The sequence below is a fragment of the Hylobates moloch genome, unplaced genomic scaffold (assembly GCF_009828535.3).
Source record: "Hylobates moloch isolate HMO894 unplaced genomic scaffold, HMol_V3 SCAFFOLD_1, whole genome shotgun sequence".
Classification (NCBI taxonomy): domain Eukaryota; kingdom Metazoa; phylum Chordata; class Mammalia; order Primates; family Hylobatidae; genus Hylobates; species Hylobates moloch.
In genome coordinates, this window is record NW_026652276.1 from 25,267,945 (window position 1) to 25,293,131 (window position 25,187).

General features: G+C 47.9%; 2 protein-coding genes across 2 annotated transcripts in view; both read right to left on the bottom strand.

Annotated features, from left to right (window-relative positions):
- Positions 1–2,738, bottom strand: part of IGFBP2 (insulin like growth factor binding protein 2) — a 30,390-nt gene extending 27,652 nt beyond the window's left edge. The window contains exon 1 of the mRNA XM_032754551.2: positions 2,162–2,738. Within this exon, the coding sequence (XP_032610442.1) occupies positions 2,162–2,603 (442 nt within the window). The 5' untranslated portion in view covers positions 2,604–2,738. The remainder of the gene's footprint in view (positions 1–2,161) is intronic.
- A 1,874-nt stretch (positions 2,739–4,612) lies between these two features.
- The window catches only part of RPL37A (ribosomal protein L37a), a 132,603-nt gene continuing 112,028 nt past the window's right edge, over positions 4,613–25,187 (bottom strand). The window contains exon 6 of the mRNA XM_032754564.2: positions 4,613–4,730. Coding sequence (XP_032610455.1) covers positions 4,628–4,730 — 103 coding nt within the window. The 3' untranslated portion in view covers positions 4,613–4,627. The remainder of the gene's footprint in view (positions 4,731–25,187) is intronic.

Here is a 25,187-nt window from a genome sequence, read left to right on the forward strand (position 1 = left end):
TGACCCCTTTTTCTCCTGCACCCTTGCAAGCTCAGGCTCCTTCCCAAAGTGCTCCCCTCCCCCAGCCCGACTCTTTCTCAGGCACCCCTGACATTGGTCACTTCTTTTGAGTGCACCCACTCAGCTTCCAGCCCCACCCCCCACCTTCCACCCCTGCTTAACATCCCCTCTTCCCAGGCTGGTGCACAAAAATGCGGAAGGCGTCTGGGCACTGGGGAGGAGAAGGCAGCTGGGGCAAGCTGGCGGAAGGGAGTCCCATAACCAGGCAGAAAATCCAGAGTGACATTCTTCCCATGAACTCACCCCATTGTCCCTGGCCTCCCCTAACAACTCCCCCCCACCCCCTTCAGGCTCCAGGGAAAAGTGAATGGGAGAAAATCTGCCGCATCTGTTCCTGGCTAAAGACCCTAACCGGCTTCAGGGATTTGGGAAGTAGAATTGGTTTTCAGGCTTAGAGTGAGACGAACGAAGAGTAGAAAAAAAAAAAAAAGTAAAACGTTAAAGAAGGAAAGGCATCACACACTTTATTAAAACAGTCAGCAGCCAAACCATCCTATGAACTTAGAGGCCTTTCAAAAAGTTCACCCTGCTGAGGAAGATGTTTAGTTTGTCGGAGTTCAGCTCAGAAACTGCACAGCACCTCCCCGGTGGACCACGAGGGATGAGGAGGAACGCATGACTGGGGGACAAGCACCCCGCAGTGAAAGGATTTCATGGGGGCTTTTTCCTTTTATTGTTACTTTCTAAGAGAAGCAGGAGGGAAGGGTTAACTTCCAGGCAGGCTAGGGAAGGAAGCGAGCCGAGGGAGAAGAAAGGGATTGAGAGGCTCCACTCAGAGGAAGCCCTAACTTGCTCTGTACTCCAGAGCAAAATGTGCTAGAGAAACAGAAGAAAGATTTCAACTCTGACCCCTAATTCCATTCTCAAGGAGAAGAGGGAAAAAAACAATAGCAGACCAGGAGAAGGGAGGCGGGTTGGTGCATGGGGTGGGGGGCTTACGAAGACCTCAGAAGCTAAAAAGCAAGCATTCTTCTTTTCACTTTTTCTTTTTAAGTTTGAGAAACTTAGACCCACTTGCTTTTTCAACAACAGCAGCAGGCAGTGGACACATTTCACCACTGTCTCCAAGAGGAAAGAAAATAATTACAGCTTCCTCCCGACCACTGGGGCAGGAGGCTTTCGTAATTTAAAAAAAAAAAAAAAAAAAAGTAACCTCCTTAGAGCCTGGTTGTGACCCTCAAATAAGTTTTTGGGAGGGATGAGGGCCCCTGAACAAAGAATATCGGGTCCCCATTCTATCCTACAGGAAGGGGTCCCTCAATTTAGGATAGGGGCGGGGGTGGGGGGGTGGCAACGCATCTCTCCTGCCTTTCGATCTGGGGCCCAGATGCGAAACTGCACAGCCTGGCTGCCCCCGTCCAGGGAATGCAGCCGGCGATCGGGCTTAAGTTACATTGATTCAGCTGCTAGGAGACCCCTCGCCTACCAAATGCCTCCCTTTTATTTTTCCATTCAACGTGGTAGCAAGATCCCCGCTCGTTCCCTATGGAGAAATGGTAGTGTTCGTTTTCATTTTTCTCCTAAGCGACTCATCCTACAAAGTACCAAGTCCTTTCTTTCCAACTCACAACCCCAGTAGAAGGAAGGGTCCCTTGGGACGCCGGTGCCTCCTCCTCCTCCTCCTCCTCCTCCTCCTCCTAGCTACCTTTCCTCTTCCAAGGTTCCTGGTGTCACTGGCACCCCGCAGCCTCCGCCTCCCAGCAGCGATCCCACCAGGACCCCTGGGTCCTCAAGCAGTGCCCCAAATAAGGTTCGAGTTCCTACTCCCATGGATCTGACCACCGGCCCCCTTCCCAGCAAATCCCTCCTCCAGAATAGAAGTCTGGGTCCGTTCCACGCTGGTAAGACTATGGCAGCAGGGATGCCTTTCCTCTCCCCATTCATCCCCACCAAATGAGTCGCCCAGGGCTCTTCCACTTGCTCTAACTCCAGTTCCCCTCCCCAGGCCTGACTTCCGCGTCCCGCTCGCAACAGTCCCCCTTGATCTGGTCCAAGGTCTCCGCTCTGCCGCCCCCAAAACAGTCCGTGAGATCCAGCCGCCCATCGGGCTTCCCCGCTGCCCTCCAAGTTTCTCCCAACTACTTGTTCCAGACCGCGTTACCTGCAACCTGCTCCGGGCTGGCGCCATACTCGGCGTCCCGGCGCTTCTCACAAGTGCCCTCGCCCATGACCAGCGCCTGCAGGGGCAGCTCGGAGCCCGGGTGGGGATAGCAGCGCAGCCCCTGGCCGCAGCGCGGGGTGTAGACGCCGCACGCCTCGCCCTCCAGCCGGGCGCACACCGAGCAGCAGCCGCAGCCCGGCTCCCGGACGAGCTCGGCGCATGGCATGCGGGCGCCTCCGGACACCGCGGCCACCGCGGCGGGCGGCGCGACCGGCGGGGGCCCGCAGGCGGCCAGGCGCTCGGGTGTGCAGGGCGGGCAGCGGAACAGCACCTCCGCGCGCGCCCCGCCGCCGCCGCCACTCGCGCCCAGCAGCAGCAGCAGCAGTGGCAGCAGCGGCGGCGGCGGCAGCGGCAGCGCGGGGCAGCCCACTCTCGGCAGCATGCTGGCGGTCGGCAGCGCGGCGCGGCGGGCGAGCGAGCGGGCGGGCAGGCAGGTGGCACGGCCCTGCGAGCGCGGGAGCCGCCTCCTCCGCTTCTTCCTCCTCCCTCGCCGCCGCAGCCGGGTCCTAAAGGGCCGGCTTCTCCCCGCCCCCTGCCTTCTCCCCTCCCCCTTTTGGAGACCACTCCCTTCCCCCCGACACTCCCTCGCGCCGGCAAGGGCGTGCGCGCACGCCTGCTCGCCCACCCTTGCGTTGGCCACGGGCTCTGGGGGTCCCCTGCTCTTCCCGGGCCACGTCCCTCCGCACTCTTCTGGCCCTGAATCTGACTACTGGAGGAGAATACAGATAACTCGCGGGTTTGGGTAGGACCGGCGTGGCGGTGGAGAAGAGCGCGTGCTTTTGTCTGCTCTCAGTTCAGTTCGCGAGGACTTCGTTTGCGCGCTTCCCATGTGGCCGGCACTGGGCTAACCGCTGGGGAACACAAAGGACATAAGGCACCGTTTTGACCTTCAAGTAGATTTCAGTCGGCTCACACTAACTCCTTCCATCCTGGGGTATCACCCGCCGCTGACACGTGGCTTGGAACAATGACTTCTTGTTGGGTGGGTCCTGCGAGTTTCTGACCCGTCTAGACCAGGCGAGACCCAAACAGCCCCGAATGGTCTTAGTGACTATTGCAGTTTTCCAAACCTGGGAGCTCGTGACTACAACCTATGAGAACCCTAAGTGCAATGCTCCGCAAAACCGCCCCCTTCCTCTGCCCTAGACCCCCTCCCTTCTCCGCCCGCTAAAATAATCCCTTAGCACTCTGGGCCCCCACCTACAAATCTCGAGGCACTTGTTGCAGGACAGATCCCAGAACACCCAGTTGCAGGGGTCTTGGAGAGGTCAGATCAGCTCTCCAGGTGTGACAGACCCGCTCTGGGGTAAGGCCATTTATGGCTGTCTTCAGTAATGCAGATGGACAAGCATGACCTCCTTTCATTGTTCTGTTTGATTTACTGAGTCATCTACCCAAGCTGCCCCCAACCCCCATCATTCCAGGCTGGACTCAGCCATAATCATCAGCCATCTCCTGGGGTGTGACCCTAACAAAGACCCCTGTCACAGAGATTCCCTGGGTGAGAGATGGACCATTAAGCTGCCTCCACCGCAGGTTTAATCTCCCTATACCTCAGCGCCCCTCTCCCCCAACCAGACCCCTCCACTCTGGCTCTTTCTAACTTTAAGGCTCAGAGCCTGTTTGATTCAGTTCAACAGCTAGTTAACCCAATGGCCACCTGGCTCTGAAGGTGACCTAGATGCCTCCAGGAAGGCAAGTTCCTGGTCTTAAGACCCTAAGCTGGGAAGAGTTACGGGGAAAGACTTTGGTAAGATAAAAAATAAATAAATAAATGTTTATCAGAGGCTTTGAAGAAAAGAAATATTTTGGTAGAGAGGTGATGTGGTGTGGTTGAGGAAAGGGGAGTTTCCTGGGTGAGTCGGAACTGAAATTGAAGCTTGTAATTTTGTAATTCTATCAGAGGAAATGGACGGTTAGCAAGGGCACAGGCAGAGCGACCACCTGAAGCAAAAACACAGAAATGCGGCCGGGCACGGTGGCTCACACCTGTAATTCCAGCACTTTGGGAGGCCGAGGCGGGTGGATCACCTGAGATCAGGAGTTCAAGACCAGCCTGGCCAACTGTGGCCAACATGGTGAACTCCTATCTCTACTAAAAATACAAAAAATAGCCGGGCACGGTGATGCACGCCTGTAGTCCCAGCAACTTGGGAGGCTGAGGCAGGAGAATCGCTTGAACCCAGGAGGTGGAAGTTGCAGTGAGCCAAGATCGCACCACTGCACTCTAGCCTGGGTGACAGAGTGTGAATCAGTCTCAAAACACACACACACACACACACACACACACACACAGAAATGGGAAAATGAGTTTGGGGATCAGAAAGTCCACTTCAGCCAGAGTGCAGGATGCTTGCAGAGAGCAGCGGGGGAGGCAGGAAATCCAGTTGACTGTGGAGCTTTGGCTTAATATGCTGGGCAGTAAGGATACAGCATCCATGTTTGAGCAGAGGAAGAGACGCACAGAGCTGGACTTCTGGAAATCATTAGCACTATGTAGAGTGCCGATCTGAAAAAAAAAAAAAAAAAAAAAAGAAGTAAAAAGCACTATGTACAGTGCCAATCTGAAAAAAATAAAAATAAGAAAGACACAGGAAGGATCATGGTCATTCCACCTTCATTCTCCCTGGTGTCTCCTGCCTGCTTTGTAACATGTTTCTGTTGGTCCCACCCACTGAGCTCCTACAGAGTAGGGACAGGGTCTAGCACAACGCTGTCCAATAGAAATCTACTGCAAACCGCAAACGTGAGCACATGTGCAACTGTAAATTTCTGGTAGCCATATTAAAATATAGTAAAAAGAAATAGATGATATTTATTTTAATAATATTCTTAATTTGGCGATATATCCAAAATGCTATCATTTCAATGGGTAATCAACACTAAAATTAGTGAGAGAGTTAACATTCCTTTTCTTATACTAAATCCTCAAGTTCTGATGTGTATGCTATACAGCACATTTCGGTTTGAAGTAGCCAAAATTCAAATGCTTGATAGCCATGTGTGGCTAGGTAGCTATCAAATTGGACAGCCCACAGGTCTAAATACTGCCTGGCACTAGGTAGGCACTCAATAAATATTTGTTGAGTGAATGAAAAGTACAATCTCTCAAAATATTCCTGGCAGGGCCCCTCATTCTCTTTCTGTCTTAATTGCAATGCCCAGGAGCTGGGAATGAAAGGCTGTGATGAGTCTATTAAGAGGCTAAGAGTGGCATTCATTCATTCATTCACATGCAGCTACTCACTTACCTTTTGGGATTCATTCTCTTTCCACCTCCTTTTAAAGTTCTTGATCTTTTAGCCAAGAGCAGTGGAGATGAGCAGGCAAAGTGATGCTGACTTGACAAATGCAAAGTACTCAATGATATTTCACTTTCTAATGAGCCTGGAGGCCACACCCAATTCTTTTCTCCTAGTTCCCAGGTTAATGGCCAGTTTTACCCTTCCCCACCCTAAATACACGCAAACACGTAACAAAATAATCCCATCTTTTTAAGGCTTTTCCTAACGTCTCCTGAGCCTCACTCAAAATCCCACTCCCCAAAGGCCAGCTGCTACAGAGGCTTGAATCACAGAGCATCCTCAATCCACTGAAGCCTAGAGAAGTAGGGGGACTCAGCCCAGAACCCAGAGCTGGTTACTGGCTGGCCTACGACTTAACCATTTTGCTTATTACTGTAGGCCCAGGGCTAGAACAGTGCCTGCACAGAGATACTCAAAGAATATTTGATGAGTGAATCCAGATTCTCCACTCCTTGTCTCTTGCTTTGCCCATCGCATTGTTTCTGGAGCATTCTTCACTTTAGATTTCTCATGAGTCCTCTGCAAAGGTATGTCCTCAGGCTTGAGAGCCTGTCTGTGCCCAGCAGTGAGGATTGGTTGAGAGATGGGGACAGGCTAAGACTGGTTTTCTCCCTTTCCCTTAATCCCTACCTTTTTCCATCTCAATCGCATTTTATAAACCCTACCCTTACATGGTTTACCGTAACTAGGTACCACCTGTACTATTATTTACATAATTTTTTTAAAGTAAGGCAATTCACTCTTTTTTTTTTTTGCTTATGATCATTTTTAAAAGAAATTTTATATCACTACCATAAATGGAAATGTAGTATTGATGACCATCTATAGATGGTAACCATAAAACACAATGAAAACAAAACAATGTTATTTGATTCGAGCTGGATATTGTTGCCTGCTGAAGCTTCTGAAGCTGGCACACTCTTCCCAAGTTAAGAAGGATGAGACAATTTAGAAGAAGCATTCAGGTCAAGTCAGACCCCAGCTGAGATTTTCTCCACTAAGTCATCAGGAGAGGAATGTTTTTTAAAAATATTTTATTGACATATACATGCAAAAAAGTAGATAAACTAGAGAAATATCCACAAATTGACCACACCATATAACCAGCTCCCAGATCAAGAAGAACATTGGCCAGGCACAGTGGCTCATGCCTGTAATCTCAACACTTTGGGTGGCTGATGCAGGAAGATCACTTGAGCCCAGGAGTTCAAGACCAGCCTAGGCAATATGTGAAACCCCGTCTCTACAAAAAATAAAAAATAAAAATAAAAATAAGCCAGGTGTCATGCATGCCTGTAGTCGCAGCTACTCAGGGGGCTGAGGTGGGAAAATAATTTGAGCCCAGGAGGTCGAGGCTGCAGTGAGCTGTAATTATGCCACTGCACTCCAGCCTGGATGACAGAGTGAGATGCTGTGTAAATAAATAAATAATAAAGGAAAGAACGTTAACAGCATATGGAAAACCTTTCATGCCCCTGCTGGTTATTATCCCCATGCCCTGCAAGGGTAAACATTGTCCTGACTTCTACTGGCATGGATGAGTTTCCACATAAATGAAAACTTACAATAAACAGTTTTATTTTTATTTTTTCTTGTTTTTGGAGACAGAGTCTCACTCTGTTGCCCAGGCCGTAGTGCAATGGTGTGATCTCAGCTCACTGCAACCTCCACCTCCCAGGCTCAAGCGATTCTCCTGCCTGAGCCTCCAGAGTAGCTAGGATTACAAGTGTCTGCCACCATGCCCGGCTAATTGTTGTATTTTTCATATGGAACCAAAAAAGCGTGCAAATAGACCAAGCAATCCTAAGCAAAAAGAACAGAGTCAGAGGCATCACATTACCTGACCTCAAACTATATTATAAGGCTACAGGAACCAAAACAGCATGACACTGGTACAAAAACAGACACATAGACCAATGGAACAGAAAAGAGAACCCAGCCATAATGTTACAAAGTTGAGAAAATAAGCAATGGGGAAAGTACCTAGTCAATAAATAGCGCTGGGATAGCTAGCTAGCCATATGCAGAAGAATGAAACTGGACCCCTACCTCTCACCATATACAAAATTGAACTCAGGATGGATTAAAGATTTAAGTGTAAGACCTCAAACTATAAGAATTCCAGAAGAAAACCTAGGAAACACCATTCTGGACATCAGCCTTGGGGAAGAATTTATGACTAAGGCCTCAAAAGCAATAGCAACAAAAACAAAAATTGACAAGTGGGACCTAATTAAACTAAAAAGTTTGTGCACAGCAAAATAATCTATCAGCAGAGTAACAGACAACCTACAGAATGGGAGAAAATATTTGCAAACTATGCATCTGATAAAAGTTTAATATCCAGAAACAATTCAACAAGCAAAAAAGCAAATAACCCCATTAAAAAGTGGGCAAAGCCACTTCTCAAAAGAAGACAGACAAGCAGCAAATAAACATATGAAAAAATGCTTAACAACACTAATCATCAGAGAAATGCAAATCAAAACCACAATGAGATACCATCTCACACTAGTCAGAATAGCTATTATTAAAAAGTCAAAAAACAACAGATGTTGGCAAGGCTGCAAAGGAAAGGGAACGCTTATACACTGTTGGTGGGAATGTAAATTAGTTCAGCTACTGTAGAAAGCAGTTTGGAGATTTCTCAAGGTACTCAGAACTATCACATTACTCTGTATATAGCTAAAAGAAAATAGCCAGGCGTGGTGGCTCACGCCTGTAATCCCAGTGCTTTGGGAGGCTGAGGCAGACGGATCACTTGAGGTCAGGTGTTCGAGACCACACTGGCCAACATGGTGAAACCCTGTCTCTACTAAAAATACAAAAATTAGCTGGACATGGTAGCACATGCCTGTAATCCCAGCTACTCGGGAGGCTGAGGCAGGAAAATCACTTGAACCCGAGAGATGGAGGTTGCTGTGAGCTGATATCAGGCCACTGCACTCCAGCCTGGGTGACAGAGTGAGACTCTCAAAAAAATAAAATAAAATAAAATAAAAAGGAAAGAAAATAAATTATCTTACCAAAAAGACACATGTACTCATATGTTCACTGCAGCTCTATTCACCATAGCAAAGACATGGAGTCAATCTAGGTGCCCATCAATGGTGGACTGAATAAATAAAATGTGGTATATATACACCATGGAATACTACGCAGCCATAAAAAAGGATGAAATCATGTCCTTTGTAGCAACATGGATGCGGCTGGAGGCCATTATCCCAAGCGAATTAACACAAGAACAGAAAACAAAATACCACACGTTCTCACTTATAAGTGGGAGCTAAACACTGGGTAATCATAGACGTAAAGATGGCAACAACAGACAATGAGGGCTACTAGATGGAGTGGGACAGAGGGGGCAAGGGTTGAAAAACTAACTGTTGGCTACTAGGCTCACTACCTGGGTGATGGGATCATTCATACCTCAAACCTCAGCATCACACCACAAGCCCATATAATAAACCTGCACATGCACCCCTTGAATCTAAAATAAAAGTTGAAATAATATTTTAAAAATTCCTCCTATTTTATCATACATCTATTAACCCCACTGTGAATAGCCCACTGTGAATAAAGAAGGTGTTCAACCAGAACTGGTAAATTGAGAAAAGATGGAAAGTGCCAATTGTTGGCAAGGATAGGAAGCAAGTGGAACCTCCATGTACTTCCGATAGGAGTATACGTTCATACATTTACTTGGCAAAACTTTTTAGCTCTGTCTACTAAAGCTGAACACATGTGTACCCTATGACCCAGAAATTCCAGGTCTAAGTATGATTACAGGTATGAGCCACCACGTCCGGCCATCAGAGTTTTTTTTTAAAGATGGGGTCACTATGTGTCACCCTGGCTGGAGTGCAGTGGTTATTCACAGGCACAGTCATAGCACTTTGTAGCCTCAACCTCCTAGGCTCAAGTGATCCCCCTGCTTCAGCCTCCCAAGTAGCTAGGATTACAGGCACATGCCACCATGGATGGCTCATATACTTTTTTTTTCATGGGGGAGTTTTGAGTTTGAGTTTTAGTTGTTGTTTCAAGAGGAAGGGAAGAAGCACAAAAGGATAAGAGCATTGTTTGAGCGGAGGAAATGTCCTCTAGTTTTTATACATTCCCCCTGGGATTTGCCAAAGAGCAGCACAGCCTCCTCCTTGGTGAACCCTGAAACAGAATGAACAGGGGTGAGGACCTCTGCCTTTTCTGACCCAGCTCCTTGGTAAGAAACTCCCTGATGGAAATCTGGGGAACATCATTATGGAAAAGATGAAGAATGGAAAAATGTGCTGTGGTGAAACTAAGGCTGGGGCTGCATGCCCTGTGGTGACTTTCTGAACAAGCATCAAGTGCCAGGTCAACAACTCGATCAATTGCTGTCATCATCTTTGTCTTCAGAAAATCTTAACCAAGCGCCTCCTCCCAGATGATAGATTAGGCTTTGTATAGCTGTGCCATCTGGAAGTTGCTGATCAGGTTGGATGACTCCACAGTGTCCAAATGGAAAGGACACAAAAGAAAAGAATCAGAATCAGAATGTGGGCCCTGGAGGCAGGTAGGAGTTAAGCAAAAAAGGGCCTTGGGACCAAGCTGCTTGGATTCATGTCCACCTCCTCTGCTTACTGGCTATGTAATTTGGGGCCAGTTTTTTAACCTCTCTCGCCTCAGTTTCCTCATCTGTAATAAGGGGATGATAATAGTACCTGTTTCAGAGACTCATTGCAAAGAGTAAATTAGGCTGGGCACTGTGTGGTTCATGCCTGTAATCCCAGCACTTTGGGAGGCTGAGGCAGGTGGATCACTTGAGGTCATGAGTTCAAGACCAGCCTGACCAACATGGTAAAACCCCGTCTCTACTAAAAATACAAAATTAGCCGGGAGTGGTGGTGCATGCCTGTAATCCCAGCTACTGGGGAGGCCGAGGTAGGACAATCACTTGAACCCTGGAGGCAGAGGTTACAGTGAGCCAAGATCGTGCCACTACACTCCAGCCTGGTAAATAAGAGTGAAACTCCATCTCAAAACAACAACAACAACAACAACAACAACAACAACAAAACAGAGTAAAGTAGGCTGGGCACAGCGGCTCATGCCAATAATCTCAACACTCCGGGAGGCCAAGGCAGAATTGCTTGAGACCAGGAGTTCAAGATCAGCCTGGGCAACACAGCAAGACCCCATCTCTACAAAAAATCAAAATTAAAAAATGTTCCAGGGATGGTAGGGGGTGCCTGTAGTCCTAGCCACTCAGGAGGCTGAGGTAGGAGGATGCTGGAGCCCGGGGATTCAAGGTTACAGTGAGCTAGGATCGCAGCACTGCACTCCATCCTGGGTAACAGAGTGGGACCCTGTCTCTAATTTTAAAAAATAACAAAAATTTTAAATAAGAGTAAATAAAACAAGATGAAATCCTTAACCCACTGCCTGGTATGTAACCCTCAGCCAAAGATAGTCCTGCCATTATGATTGCATTAGGCACGTGGGAGGCGCCTATGTCTTTTGGCATGGTGCAGGAGTAGGGTATCATGTTTAGAGTTCCTCAGTGTGAGGTCAGGAAAGCACCACGTCTCTCCCTCTGTAAAGCTGGGAAGATGTTTGCAGAGGAAGGAGAAATTCAAAGGGACTACTTGGTTGGAAGGGATTGGAGTTGTTCCCCAAAGTGTAATGAGGCAAGAGAGGGAGAACTGGATGTATATTGCTTCCAGCAAGTGTGCTCAAGAGTAACAGAAAAGTAACAGAAAAGAAATAGAAGAAACCAGGGCACAGCGTCCTCAGAAGCCTGGAAGAAAGTATGGAAACCAGCCATGGAGATTTGGAATCTTATCCGCAGTGTAAGTCGAAGGCCTGGCTCGTCTGCATGGCCTAGGTAACAGGCAGGGAAGTACAGTGACAACAGGAAGAAAGGAACAAAACTAACAGCAATAAGTCCGTGCAGACACTTTTACAGGTGCTATTTCATTTAATTCTTACAAGTGTCAAATGATGCTTAGATAATTTAAGTGACCTGCCCATGGTCATCCAACTAGTATGCCAAAACCTTACCTTTCCACTACTTCCAGGGGAGCCAAGAAACGACAACTCTAATTCAGGACCTACTGCCAACCTCAGGGTGTGTGGCCTTGGGCATGCTGCGGCACTCTACTCAATTTCTCTGAGTTTACTCAAGTTCTTCTGAAGGATGAGGGCATTGGACTGCATGTTCTTAGGCACTGGATGAAGGAAAGGATGACTTACAGAGGCAGTTTAGTGTGATTAAGAGCAGGGATTCTGAAGCCACATGACCTAGGCTCAAGTCTCCGTTCAAACTACTGTGGTAGAGCCTGCTGATGTTCACCTTTATCCCATTCTCTTTTCCTTCCTTCACACACAGAAGCTTAACTCACACAGCCACAAGTGACTAGTTGTGGGCAGTGAGCTGTGAGTGAGGTGAAGTGATGTGTCACTCCCAGCCTGAGGCAACGGAACAAAACCCACGTGACTCCTCAGTTTCTGTCTTCTTCATGTTTTAAATGGTGAGGCTACAATATGGCAGGGTCTCCACCAGCCTGGATCCTGAGTGACTGTATGGATTGCAGAATAGAGCCTCCTGCCTTGAACAGCTAATGAGTGTAAATTAAACCTCTGTTGTTTTAAGCCATTAGGATTTGAGAGGGTTGTTATTGTAACATAGGCTAGTCTATCCTGACTAATGCAACCATTTACTAGCTGTGTAAACTCGGGCAAGTTTCTTTTCTTTTTTTTTTTTTTTTTTTTTTTTTGAGATGGAGTCCTGCTCTGTCACCCAGGCTGGAGTAAAGTGGTATGATCTCGACTCACTGCAACCTTCACCGCCTGGGTTCAAGTGATTCTCCTGCCTCAGCCTCCCGAGTAGGTGGGACTACAGGCGTGCACCACCACGCCTGACTAATTTTTGTATTTCTGGTAGAGATGGAGTTTCACCATGTTAGCCAGGCTGGTCTTGAACTCCTGACCTAAGGTGATCTGCCTGCCTTGGCCTCCCAAAGTGCTGGAATTATAGGCATGAGCCACCCCGCCTGGCCTACCCAGCCAAGATTCTTAAGCTCTCTGTGTATCAGTTTCCTCATCTATACAATGGAGACACTGATAATACCTACCTCATAGGGTTGTTGTGAGCATATGAATAACAATATTTTACGCACTTAAGACTTAAAAACAACAGCTAAAACATTGAAGTACTATGTAAGTATTATTTATCACATTTATTTTGTAGGATGTTTTTCCAGTAGCAATAGAAATTGTCAGTTTCAATTAATATTCAAACATGCAACAGTAGATCCGAGTTTGCATCCTGACGTTGCCACTTGCTTGTTGGATGAGTTCGAGCCAGTCGTCTGACTTTTCCAAGCCTCTGTTTCCTTATCTTTAATGTGAACAATAATGTCTACTTCAAAGAGTAGTTGTGAGGGTCCTGTGAGCTCAGCAGCTGGCATGTTGTAGGCTCAAAAAAAAAAAACAAAAAAAAAATCCAGCTGGGCGTGGTGTCTCACGCCTGTAATCTCAGAACTTTGGGAGGCCAAGGCAGGCGGATCACAAGGTCAGGAGATCGAGACCATCCTGGCTAACATGGTGAAACCCCATCTCTACTAAAAAAATACAAAAAATTAGCCAGGCATGGTGGTGGGCGCCTGTAGTCCCAGCTACTCGGGAGGCTGAGGCAGGAGAATGGCATGAACCCAGGAAGTGGAGATTGCAGTGAGCCGAGATTGGCCACTGCACTCCAGCCTGGGTGACAGAGCAAGACTCCGTCTCAAAAAAAAAAAAAAAAAAATCTCTTCTTGATTTATATTTTGTAGGTAGGGAGTTTGTGGTGATTCTCCTCTAAAAAGGAGATACCAAGGCACAGAAGGGAAAAGTCCAAATCTTCTACTACTAGAGGAAGCTTTCCAGACCAAAGCAATGGAACCCCAACCTGGGACTAACCAGATGGCCACCCTCATCCCCTATTCCCCTCACAGCCCACGCTGCCATTGCCTTGTTCTCATGACCTTTCCAGTATAACAGACCATCCCAAAGTTTAAGTCTTGAAACAGCCATTTATCTTACTTCTTGTGGTTCTGTGGGTTGACTGGATTCAGCTGGGCAGTTCTCATGTGGGCTGTTTCATGTAGTTATAGCAGACGGTGTCTGGGACTGGAGTCATCATCTGAAAGCCCAGCTCAACTGACACCCAAGAGGGCTGCACACTCCCCTGGGGGCAGTGGGTGCCGACTGCTGGCTGCGAGCTGAGCTGGCTGGTCAACAACAGCACCTGCATCTGGCTTCTCCTGTGGCTCAGGTGGCTCAGAGCATGGTGGCTGGGTCTGGATTTTGAGAGGGAGTGTCCCAAGAGTGAGTGCTCCAAGAGACCAGATGGAAGTTGCAAGTCTTTTTTTTTTTTTGAGACGGAGTCTCACCCAGGCTGGAGTGCAGGGCATAATCTCGGCTCACTGCAACCTCCACCTCCCGGGTTCAAGCGATTCTCCTGCCTCAGCCTCCTGAGTAGCTGGGATTACAGGTATGCGCCATCATGCCCAGCTAATTTTTGTATTTTTAGTAGAGACAGGTTTTCGCCACATTGACCAGGCTGGCCTTGAACACCTGACCTCAGGTGATCCACCTGCCTCGGCCTCCCAAGTTGTTGGGATTACAGGCGTGAGCTACTGCGCTTGGGCCCAGAAGTTGCAAGTCTTTTTGGCATTAAGAAGTCCCGCAGCATCACTTCCCCTACATCCTATAGACACGTAGAATGTCAGCCCATGTTCAAGGGGGGGAGAAATAACGAGTGGGACAGAGATATTGTGGAGGCCATCTTTGGAAAGGGTAATTGGCACAGCATCCACACCTCCTCACTGACGGGACATCTGCATAGAAGCCAGGCCTCGTTCCAAGGAGTTGAGGGGCAACTCCACTCACCCTTGTCTCCTCCGACTGCTGGTCATTCCCTGGGAAGCGAGGGACAACTGCTGCTCTCCAGAGGCAGGCCAATTTGGATAAAAGAGTCAACCCTCTACCAGGCCAGGAGTCCTGCCCAGCTTCTGGGGCTCACAGTTTTACAAAGAGCACTATAGACAGAGCTCCAAGCCTTGGGTAGAGGCGCTTCCCATTAAACACATTACAAACAAATAGAAGTTTTTTCCCTCCCCTCTTGGAAGGTTGTGTTGGGGTCAAGGAGTTGTGGAAATCCTTGATGGCTCAGGACAGGGGCCTTTTGCAACTGACGGAAAGGGGTGTTGAGCAAAGCATCGCTCAGCCAGAATTTTCTAGATTAGAAGTTGGCAAACTTTGGCTGTAAAGGGCGCTGTGGTAAATATTTTAAGCTTTGCAGGCTTCATGGAGTTGCAAGGACTCAGCTCTGCCATTATATCCCAAAAGCAGCCAAGGGCAATATTTAAACAAATGAGCAGGCTGTGTTCCAATAAAATTTTATTTACAAGAACAGATGGCGGCCAGGATTGGCTTACAGGCTGTAGCTGGTCCACCCTTGCTCGAGGGTGTCCTCAGTTTGAGAGAGCAGATTTTCAAAGGCTTCCATGCCCAAGAGATAACACAGGGCCTGAAGTATCACTTCCCAGCCTGCATCCAACCAACCCCCATTAGAGCAGCCATCCATGCAACCCCAAGAAAGCCCTAGAATGCCTGTGAGAAAGGCCAGCTCCACAAACGTCAAGTTCTTTATGAGGGTCCCCACACCCTCCCAGGATTTCAGGGTGAGGTGTTCCCAGTCCCCAGCGTCCCCAGAGGAGAATCTCAACCCAGCCCTGGCCGGGCCCTGGCAGCCCCTCTCTGTTCAGTCAGGACAAGATTCAGACGTGCACCCTGAGACGTCTTGGAAAAAGGAAGAGAGGCAGGCAGCAGAAGGAAGCAAAGCAGATGCTGCGAGAACGGGCCTGGGAAAGGTTTCAAGCAGAGTGCAGCATCTGTGGACAATGTGAGCAGCGCTGCGGCCTCCATTGGACAGCCCGCCCCCTGCTTCCTGCTGCAGCTTTTCTTTCGAGGAACGAGACTACATCTGTTTGGCGATATTCTATTTGGAATCATTAAATAAACCTTTCAGGCCTGGCAAACAACAGCCCATCTTATTCCAGTGGGGGAGCTCCTGAAACGCAGCAGACTTCTTAATCCTCAATCTGTCTGCTAGCTCCCTCTCCCCTCCAAGCAAATCCCTGCTCGCCCCATTCCCTAGCCAGCGACTTGGAGAAAGATGGCATACTTACCATCTTCAGCTCCTCTCAACACTAACAGATCCTTGTTTTGGAGTCTTCATGTTTACTTTTTTTTTTTTGAGATGGAGTGTCGCTCTGTTGCCCAGGCTGGAGTGCAGTGGCACAATCTCGGCTCACTGCAACCTCCGCCTCCCAGGTTCAAGCAATCCTCCTACCTCACCCCCACTAGTAGCTGGGATTACAGGCACACGCCACCATGCCCGGCTAATTTTTGTATTTTTAGTAGAGACAGGGTTTCGCCATGTTGGCCAGGCTGGTCTCGAACTCCTGACCTCAGGTGATCCACCCACCTCGGCCTCTCGAAGTTCTGGGATTACAGACATGAGCCACTGTGCCCGGCCTTCATGTTTACTTTTAGTATTATTGTACTTGGTTTCTCTCTTTCAGTAGCTCAATAGTCTTAGCCACACAATACTGTCTGAGCAAACTTATCCAGGCCCCCACCATTATCTCATCTCCCTGTTACCCCCACCCTCACCCTCCTGAGGCCACTGAGAAGCAGGCAAAGCTAAACAAATAAAGGATGGAAAGCGACCCAGCCAGCATTTCCAAGGGCCTGGCAATGGGAAATTACAAGCTCACTGATCAGCTTGTCTTTACGCCCCACAGACACCAGCCTGCCCCATAGACACACAACACACACACACACCTACACACACACACACCCCGCAGAGGCATACTGCAATGCGGGCTACAGACCCTGTGTGCCCAGCTGCGCACACAGCCCTCTCCCCTTCCCCGTCTCCTCACTCCCTTACCTCAATGCAGCAGACACTCATTGCCCTAACTCCCCTTTCCAGGAAGTCTGTTGCCTCAGCAGAGAGTCATGACATGGAAAGCAAGAAGTTGCTGTAGACACATTTGATTTCTGATGAAATTGCTGCTGGGTGGTGGTGAGAAATGAGTTTGAACTGGACCCTTCCGCCTCCCCAGCTCTTTCCCGCCTGGGAGAGGGATGTATAGACTACATGCTGCAATTTCACAGACAGGCCTTGTTTCTCTGTTGCTCTGTGATTAAACCGCTGCCTCTCTTTTCTAATCAGAAGCCAGGTGGTGAGGCTGTTACTGCTCTACCAAGACAGAGGGGGAATGGGGGGAGGAATAGGAGGAAATGATGAAATAATCCAATTTGGAAACAGCCATTGCAGGGTGGAGGTAGCAAAGAATCACTCCCCAGGGGAAAAGTAGAACCCTCAATTTGGAGACTCTTTATAGGGCAGTTTGGGGATTGGAAACGTTCTTTGTAGGAGGAAGACTCTTCTAAAATGATTCCTGATTCAGTCTTTGCTGAGCACCTTCCTGAAGATGAGGCAAACTTCATCTAGCCTGTTCCTCCTTCCTAACACCAGGCATGGAGCCCCCCTCAAAGCTGTCCTAAGATCTGAGTTCGGGTGGCTTTGTGTTTCTTTTTGTGCCCTACCTCCACCTCCCTGATGACATTGAAAGCTCAGTGAGGACAGAGACTAGTATTCTCTGATTCCTGTGCCCCCGTCCCCTCACCCATCTCCCCACAACCCTCCTGCCTGGCTTTGCCTATGGTAGAGAGGTTACTCCATTCTCATTCTCCTGGTATGCCTCCAAGTGAGCAGCCTCAGTGATTCTCTTTTGCGTAGGTGGAAGAATCGCAGCCTGAGGAAAAGAAGCTCACCCCTCAGGGCCATTGGATGATCCTGTAACTCCCAAATCAACAGCCATTCTACTTGGCATTCCTGCCTTTTCATCCTGACTGTGGCCGGGCAGGAAAACACAACTAATTCAGCACCACTGGGCTCAGAGCTCACACCAAGCAGTATTTCCCAAACATCAGCCATTCAAGAACTTCTTCCTACTCTGTGAGTTATCTTTGAACCACATCGATTATTATTTCTCTAATATTTATGTTTAAATCAACTCATTTAATTTATTTAATTAGGGACAAAGTCTTGCTCTGTCACCCAAGCTGGAGTGCAGTGGCGTGATCTTGGCTCACTGCAACCTCTGCCTCCAGTGTTCAAGCGATTCTCCTGTCTCAGCCTCCCGAGTAAATGAGATTACAGGTGCGTGCTACCATGCCCGGCTAAAGACTGAGTCTTGCACTGTCACCCGGCCTAGAGTACAGTGGCACGATCTCGGCTCTCTGCAATCTCCACCTCCCAGATTCAAGCGATTCTCCTGCCTCAACCTACCAAGTAGCTGGGATTACAGGAGCCTGCCAGCATACCCGGTTAATTTTTTGTATTTTTAGTAGAGACAGGGTTTCACCATGTTAGCCAGGATGGTCTCGATCTCCTGACCTCAAGTGATCCGCCCACCTCGGACTCCCAAAGTGTTGGGATTACAGGTGTGAGCCACCACACCAGGCCACACTCATTTTATTGAAATAAAAACATTGCAAGGAATAATATGCCCCAAAACACAGCTTTAATATATTATTTTCCTATTACACATAAAGACAAAATACATAAATAAGAGATCTTTCTTCTAATACCACCTAAAATCAGCTTGTATGCTGTATATTGCTACACGATGTAGAAGATATTTTAATCTTTTGGCCAAGTTAAGTAATAGACATGTCTCTGAGACTCAGTCCGTTCATCTTTAAAACAGGAATAATAACTTCTGCTCTGCCTTCATGAGATAATAAATACCTCATGTAGGGCAACGGACAGTATAAAGAGCTATCAAGTAGGAAGGGGATTTTTAACAAAGGACATGGCCAGGAGAATGGCATAAGATGTAATAAGCTGGGAATTTTGTAAAAGAATAAATTGCTAAAGGGGAAGAAGTAAAGTGTTATACATACCCAGAAGAACAGAAGCCCTGCACCAGATACTGCAAAGGAGATAGAAATAGTAGAGAAATGTACAGACTATTAAAAGAAACAATACACGCCCACAGGAAAAACACAAATAAAAAAGGCCTATAGAGAATTATAACCCTAATTATAATTCTACAGAGCTATGAAGGCAACGCAAAGGGACGATGAGCCTCTAGATGAATCATGGGGAGCTCTGCAGTTCTGCAGCCTAAATTGTGGGCTGGGAGGACTTCCTGGAGGTGGTGGTGGAAATCAGAGCTCTGTCTCCTCGGTCGTGAAGGTGTTTCTGGGATCCTTTTTCTCTCTCCCACATCTGAACTCCACATTCTCCTTGGGCTTCAGCCATGGACAACAGGTGCCTACTGGAAACGGCTTTTCTGGAGGCTGCTGGTGGTTGGCAGGGCCTCGAGGCCACGGGTAGCAGCAGCACCGTGTCTCTGTGGTATCCCACAGTGCCTAGCACCCACCGTCTCTCCGAGTCCTCTCTACGGCCGTCCATCACCCCCTCTCATCCACAGCTCTCCATGTGCACCGACTTCCCACTTGAAATCTTTCCCACTGCCGCCTCCAGTGAAACTTCTCTTGCTCACTTTCTGTAAAGTGTTTCTCTCTCTCCTCTCAGCAACTTGTCACAGTGCAACTATTTCTATCTCTTACATTGCTGTTTCTCTCTGTCACATTGTAGCTTATCTTGGGGTTGGTCTCTCTCTCTCTCTCTCTCTTTCCCCCTCTCTCTCTTTCTCTGTGTTCTATGACTCCTTTTCCGCCATTGTTATTATCTTCATCCTCCCACCACCTCCTGATCCCCTGAAGGCCTGATCCACTGAAGGCCTCCTTCTATGACCCAGCCCTTTCCTTCTATAGAGCAGAGTCCGAGGTGACTCTGCTATAATATAATAATAATCAGTGGCCAAGGGACTCTAAGGCAGGGGTGTCCAATCTTTTGGCTTCCCTGGGCCACACTGGAAGAAGAAGAATTGTCTTCAGCCACACATAAAATACACTAACACTAATGATAGCTGGTGAGCTAAAAAAAAAAAAAAAAAAAAAAAAAAAATTGCAAACAAATATCATAATGTTTTAAGAAAGTTTACAAATTTACGTTGGACCGCATTCAAAGTCATCCTGGGCCGCAGGTTGGACAAGCTTGCTCTTGCTGTAAGGTATCATTGTCTGGGGGTTGGGCAGAAGGGAGGTTTTAGAGGGTCACAATGAAACCTGTATCACAATTGCACTAGACACATAACCACATCCACCTACACACCCACCCACCCCGCCCCCCCCCACACACACTGCATGGCTAGGGTGCAGCATTGGGCATCTTGCCGATACTTTCAAAACTGTGCCTTCTGCCCAAGAGCCAGAATGCAGAATCAATAATTATTTCTATCCACATCTTTACAAAATAGTAAACAACCCCGAGGCTTAGCCAATCAATGACCTCAGTTCCTGCTCTTTGTCCAGAATCCTGCTCTCTGGACTTGCACTGTGTAAGGGGCATTTGAGTCGTAACACAGAAGAACTCAGAGCTTGAAACAACCAGAACAAGCACAGCACACTTTAGAGGCACTTACTGGGGAGTCCTTATCCCAGCTCTGCCAGATAACCTACAATGTGACCTATTTTGCAAGTCATCAAACTGTTAGGAGCCTCAGTTTTTGCATCTGCAAAATGGGGTAAAAACACGTAGTTCATGAGGCTTTTGTAAGGATTGTGTGGGATCGCTCTTGGGGGTTTCTGGCAGGATGTCTGACCCAAAGAAGGGATTCAGGTCAATGTTTGCCAGACCTGGAGTCGGATCTTTGCTGTGGACATTTGCCTCTTGGAGCAATCTCTTGACTTTGAAAACTCTGATCCACGATATGGGATGCCCTGTGTTCTTTAAGACCACCTGATGGCACCCTGAGTCTGGTCTTTCCTTCCCTGGGCATAGCAGTTCCAAGGGGACCCACCACGTGAGAGCGGCACCCTTGCATGGAGACCTTCACCTTGCATCGTGCCATCTGTCACTGCCTGCCCATCCGACTTGATCCTGGCTGTCTGGAACAAGACCTTCTCTCTGGGGGAAAATATTATTGTTTTTTTGGCCACTTGTTTGATCCTCCAGAGTCAATATTTGCAGCGATAAGCACAGTGTGATGTAGCCAGTGGAGTTGTTTATAACTCTGCCCCTATCCTATTGGGTTCCGGTTCCTTCTGGGCCACATTGTGAGGTGAGTGGGTGTGCATTTCAACAGCAGTTGGTCCTGGTACTCACCAAAACTGCTTTGGAAGAATATGGAAGAGGAGCTGGAGTCTGTTTGCTCCTCTCTCCTGAAGGTGTGCCCTCAGCCTATGCCGATTGCTAAGCAGGAATTTATGTGACCTTCCCAGGAAGATGGCCTAGACGCCTTTCCCTCCCAAGTCTTTCTTGTAACACAAACCTCAGGGCTGCCCCAGTCTTCTCTACTAGATAGTGAGATCCAGGAGGAGTCTTTCTATAAAAATAAGATTTTCTGTTTCCACTTCACATAAAAATGCCTAGAGAGATTTTCCACCCAGTTTGGAGGGATTATTTCAAATGATTTGACTTAAAATATAGGCTATGAGGAGTGGGCAAAACTCCCTTTGAAGTGGCCCATAAGAGGGTACCCCAAGGGCTGGAGGGGTGGCCATTCTCTGGAGAGAGTGACTACTCAGGGGATACCATGAGAGGCCACAGTGACATCTGATTAGGAGAGACAGGCTGCAGATTATTAATCCATGGAAGACAGAGGTGACAAACATGGTTTCAACTGTGAGCTCCAAACCAAAAGTGATGAGGCCGTGTAGTCAACAATCGTAATTGAACTGCTTCTCTTGTGGGCAACTCTATATACCTCTAAGAGAGTAGAAGCAAGGATGGATATTTTTTCTTTTCTATCTCTTTTTTTTTGGAGACAGAGTCTCACTCTGTGACCCAGACTGGAGTACAGTAGGGCGATCTCAGCTCACTGCAAGCTCCGCCTTCCAGGTTCACGCCATTCTCCTGCCTCAGCCTCCCGAATAGTTGGGACTACAGGTGCGCAGCATCACGCCCGGCTAATTTTTTTTGTATTTTTAGTAGAGACAGGATTTCACTGTGTTAGCCAGGATGGTCTCGATCTCCTGACCTTGTGATCTGCCCGCCTCGACCTCCCAAAGTGCTGGGATTACAGGCGTGAGCCACCGCACCTGGCCAAGGGTGGATTTTTTAAACCATGGGTAATGGTTTTCTGGAGAAATACAGGCAGCTTGGCTCGCTAATAATAATAATAATAATAGCAACAACAAGAAAGGAAGTGGAGGAGGAATAGGAAGGAGGAGAAAGAAGAAGGAGGAACGGAACAGTGGCATGGCTGGGTAGTCCACTATGTGCCAGCCCCTTAGCAAAGTGATACCCAAAAGTGATCTCATTTAATTATTTCATTTAATCTTCAAAAAACCCCTACAAATCAGCTCTTATCATCTCCACTTTTCAGGTGAGGAAAGTGATGCTCTGAGAAGTTAAAGCTGCTTGCCCAAGGTCATGCAGCTTACCAAAAGCAGATACTGATACGGTTTAGCTGTGTCCCCATTCAAATCTCAACTTCAATTGTATCTCCCAGAATTCCCACGTGTTGTGGGAGGAACTCAGGGGGAGGTAATTGAATCATAGGCCTCATCTTTCCCATGCTATTCTCATGATAGTGAATAAGGTCTCACGAAATCTGAGGGGTTTATCAGGGGTTTCTGCTTTTGCGTCTTCCTCCTTTTCTCTTGCTGCCACCATGTTAGAAGTACCTTTTGCCCCAGCACTTTGGGAGGCCGGGTTGGGCGGATCACAAGGTCAGGAGATCGAGACCATCCTGGCTAACACGGTGAAACCCCATCTCTACTTAAAAAAAAAAATACAAAAAAGTAGCCAGGCATGGTGGCGGGCGCCTGTAGTCCCAGCTACTCGGGAGGCTGAGGCAGGAGAATGGTGTGAACCCAGGAGGTGGAGCTTGCAGTGAGCCGAGATTGCGCCACTGCACTCCAGCCTGGGTGACAAAGTGAGACTCCGTCTCAAAAAAAAGAAGTAACTTTTGCCTCCTGCCATGATTCTGAGGCCTCCCCAGCCATGTGGAACTAAGTCCAATTAAATCTCTTTTTCTTCCCAGTCTCGAGTATGTCTTTATCAGCAGCATGACAACGAAGTGAGATACTGAGTGAGATTTTCCTGACCTTGATCAAAAAACGTCCAACAAATCCATTTTTGATGAACTTATTATCGTGCACTGTGGACAGTTGAGCCCTTACTGTTATCTTGCACTTGCCACTTCCTTGATTGTTGTCTCTTCCCTTTGAGGCAATGAGATCCTTTGTATCCTCCACTTGACACGTGCTAGGTCCCAGTAAAAGTTGATCAAATGAATCAAGATGACTGATCCCTTACTTAGTCAATCAAGGATCTGAGATTGACATAAACCTGCCCTGAAGCTCTTGGGAATTTTTGACGCATGCATGCATTTTGGAAGCAATTGCTACATGCCAGACACAGTTTTAGTTGCTTGGGATACATCAGTGAACCAAACGGACAATTCCTCATGCTCTGGTGTAGCTTGCAGGGGGAGGGGAGCAGCAGAAATGACTGGCAAACTCTCTAAGAGGTTTCTGCTCACTGCCTTCTTATTGAGAAAGCAAGACTTTGCCCCAATCTGCTTTCCACATAGTAACCAGAGAAGATTCTTTTCCAAACATAAATGTGATTCACTCATACCCCTGCTTAAAACTCTCAGTGGCTTCCCATGGCTCTTAAGATAAAGCCCCCACACCTTAGACCTGCCTTCAAGGTCTTGCATAGGATCTCTGCCCCTGGCAAACCTCATTCCACAGCCAGTTCCCCCATCATAAGCTCTTCCAGTCCCTCCCCTTTTACTATGCAACTCCTCCTTCAACTGTCTTCCCATGGAAGACCTGTCCTCCCTGCATCAAACTCTCCCTACCAACTCCAGGGATCTGTCACACTTCTCATAGTTACAGCTTCACATTGATTTGGGTGAGTTTCTGATGAATGTGTGTCTTCTGTACTGAATTGTAAGCTCCTTGCACATAAGGAATGAGTCTGCTGCACTCCCCACCGTGTGTCCAGAACCTCACCAGGGCCTGGTACAACACAATGTGCTGAATAAATGCCTGACACGCCATCATTCTCTCCACCCCATACTGCCCATGGTCTTCTCATCTGATCTGTGCAAATCTCCTTCCAAAGAATTAAAAGGGCTGGGAATCCAGAGCTGTGGGCAGGGTAGCCACAGCACCTAAACCTCCAATCAGGACTGTGGTCTCACAATGCAGGTGCATATAACAGGGCCAAAGACAGAATGGTTGACCTCAGACAGTCCAGGTCATATGGTTACTGCAACTATGATGAGAAACAGAGCCCAGGCCAGGCACTGTGGATCACGCCTGTAATCCTAGCACTTTGGGAGGCCGAGGTGGGTAGATCACCTGAGGTCAGGAGCTCAATGCCAGCCTGTCAAACATGGTGAAACCCCGTCTCTACTAATAATACAAAAATTAGCTGGGCGTGGTGGCGCATGCCTGTAATCCCAGCTACTCGGGAGGCTGAGGCAGGAGAATCACTTGAACCTGGGAGGCAGAGGTTGCAGTGAGCCAAGATTGTGCCATTGCACTCAAACCCGGATGACAAGAGTGACATTCCATCTCCAAAAAAAAAGAAAAGAGAGAAAGAAAAATAGAAGCCACTTCAGTGTGAAATGCTGGAGAAGGAATGGGGCAAAATGAGTTTCTAGCCAAGCCTATCCCTAGAAAAACAGTGAGCAGAAGCCCTCCAGCTTCACAAAGCTTGGAGTTGCACAGCTAAGAGCTCTGTTCAATTTCACCTACTCATCTCTTTTTTAGAAAGGTATAGTACCGGACCAGGAAAGTTACTTTCTAATTGGAGACGTGATTTATTTATTCATCAGCATTGATTAAGCTCCTACTGTGGGCTGAGTTTTGAGGATGTAAAAGTGAGCTAGATTGATGCAGTTCTTGTCTTCAAAAATCTGATACCCCAACAAAGCAGGCAGGCCATGCAGGATTAGAGGGCATGGGCAGTGCTAAGGATGCCCAGGGCAGTGTGGCAGGGCACCTACTCAGCATGGGATGTGGTAGAGACTCAGGAACTGAGTTTAGAGGAAGACGTTGCACGGGCTGGGAAGGGCTTTCCAGGCCATCAGAATGGCACAGCCAAGGGCATGGAGGCAAACAGAGCTCGGGGTGCTGTGGCAACCACTAGTAGTTTGTGTTCCTGGAAAACTCCAGGGTAAAACTGGGAATGGCAGGCAATGGAGCTGGAGCAGTAGGGAGGGGGTGGGTCACAGAGAAATCTTAAGTCCTGCTGAGAATCTCAGACTCTCTCATGTTGAAACAATAGAGCAGCATCTTTTCATTAGAAGAGTAACATGGACAAAATTGCATTTCAGGGAGATCACACGCTGGCAGAAAGGATCTAAAGGGGACCAAGGAGGGTCAGAGAAGCCATTTAGAAAGTGGTGGCCGTGTCCATGGAGAAGTGACAAGAGCATGATCTCGAGTTGTAGAGGAGACATCAGAAGAGAGATGTTCAGGAAAGGTTTAGAAGCCGGCCCTTGGAAGAACTAGAGTATGGTGCAAACAAT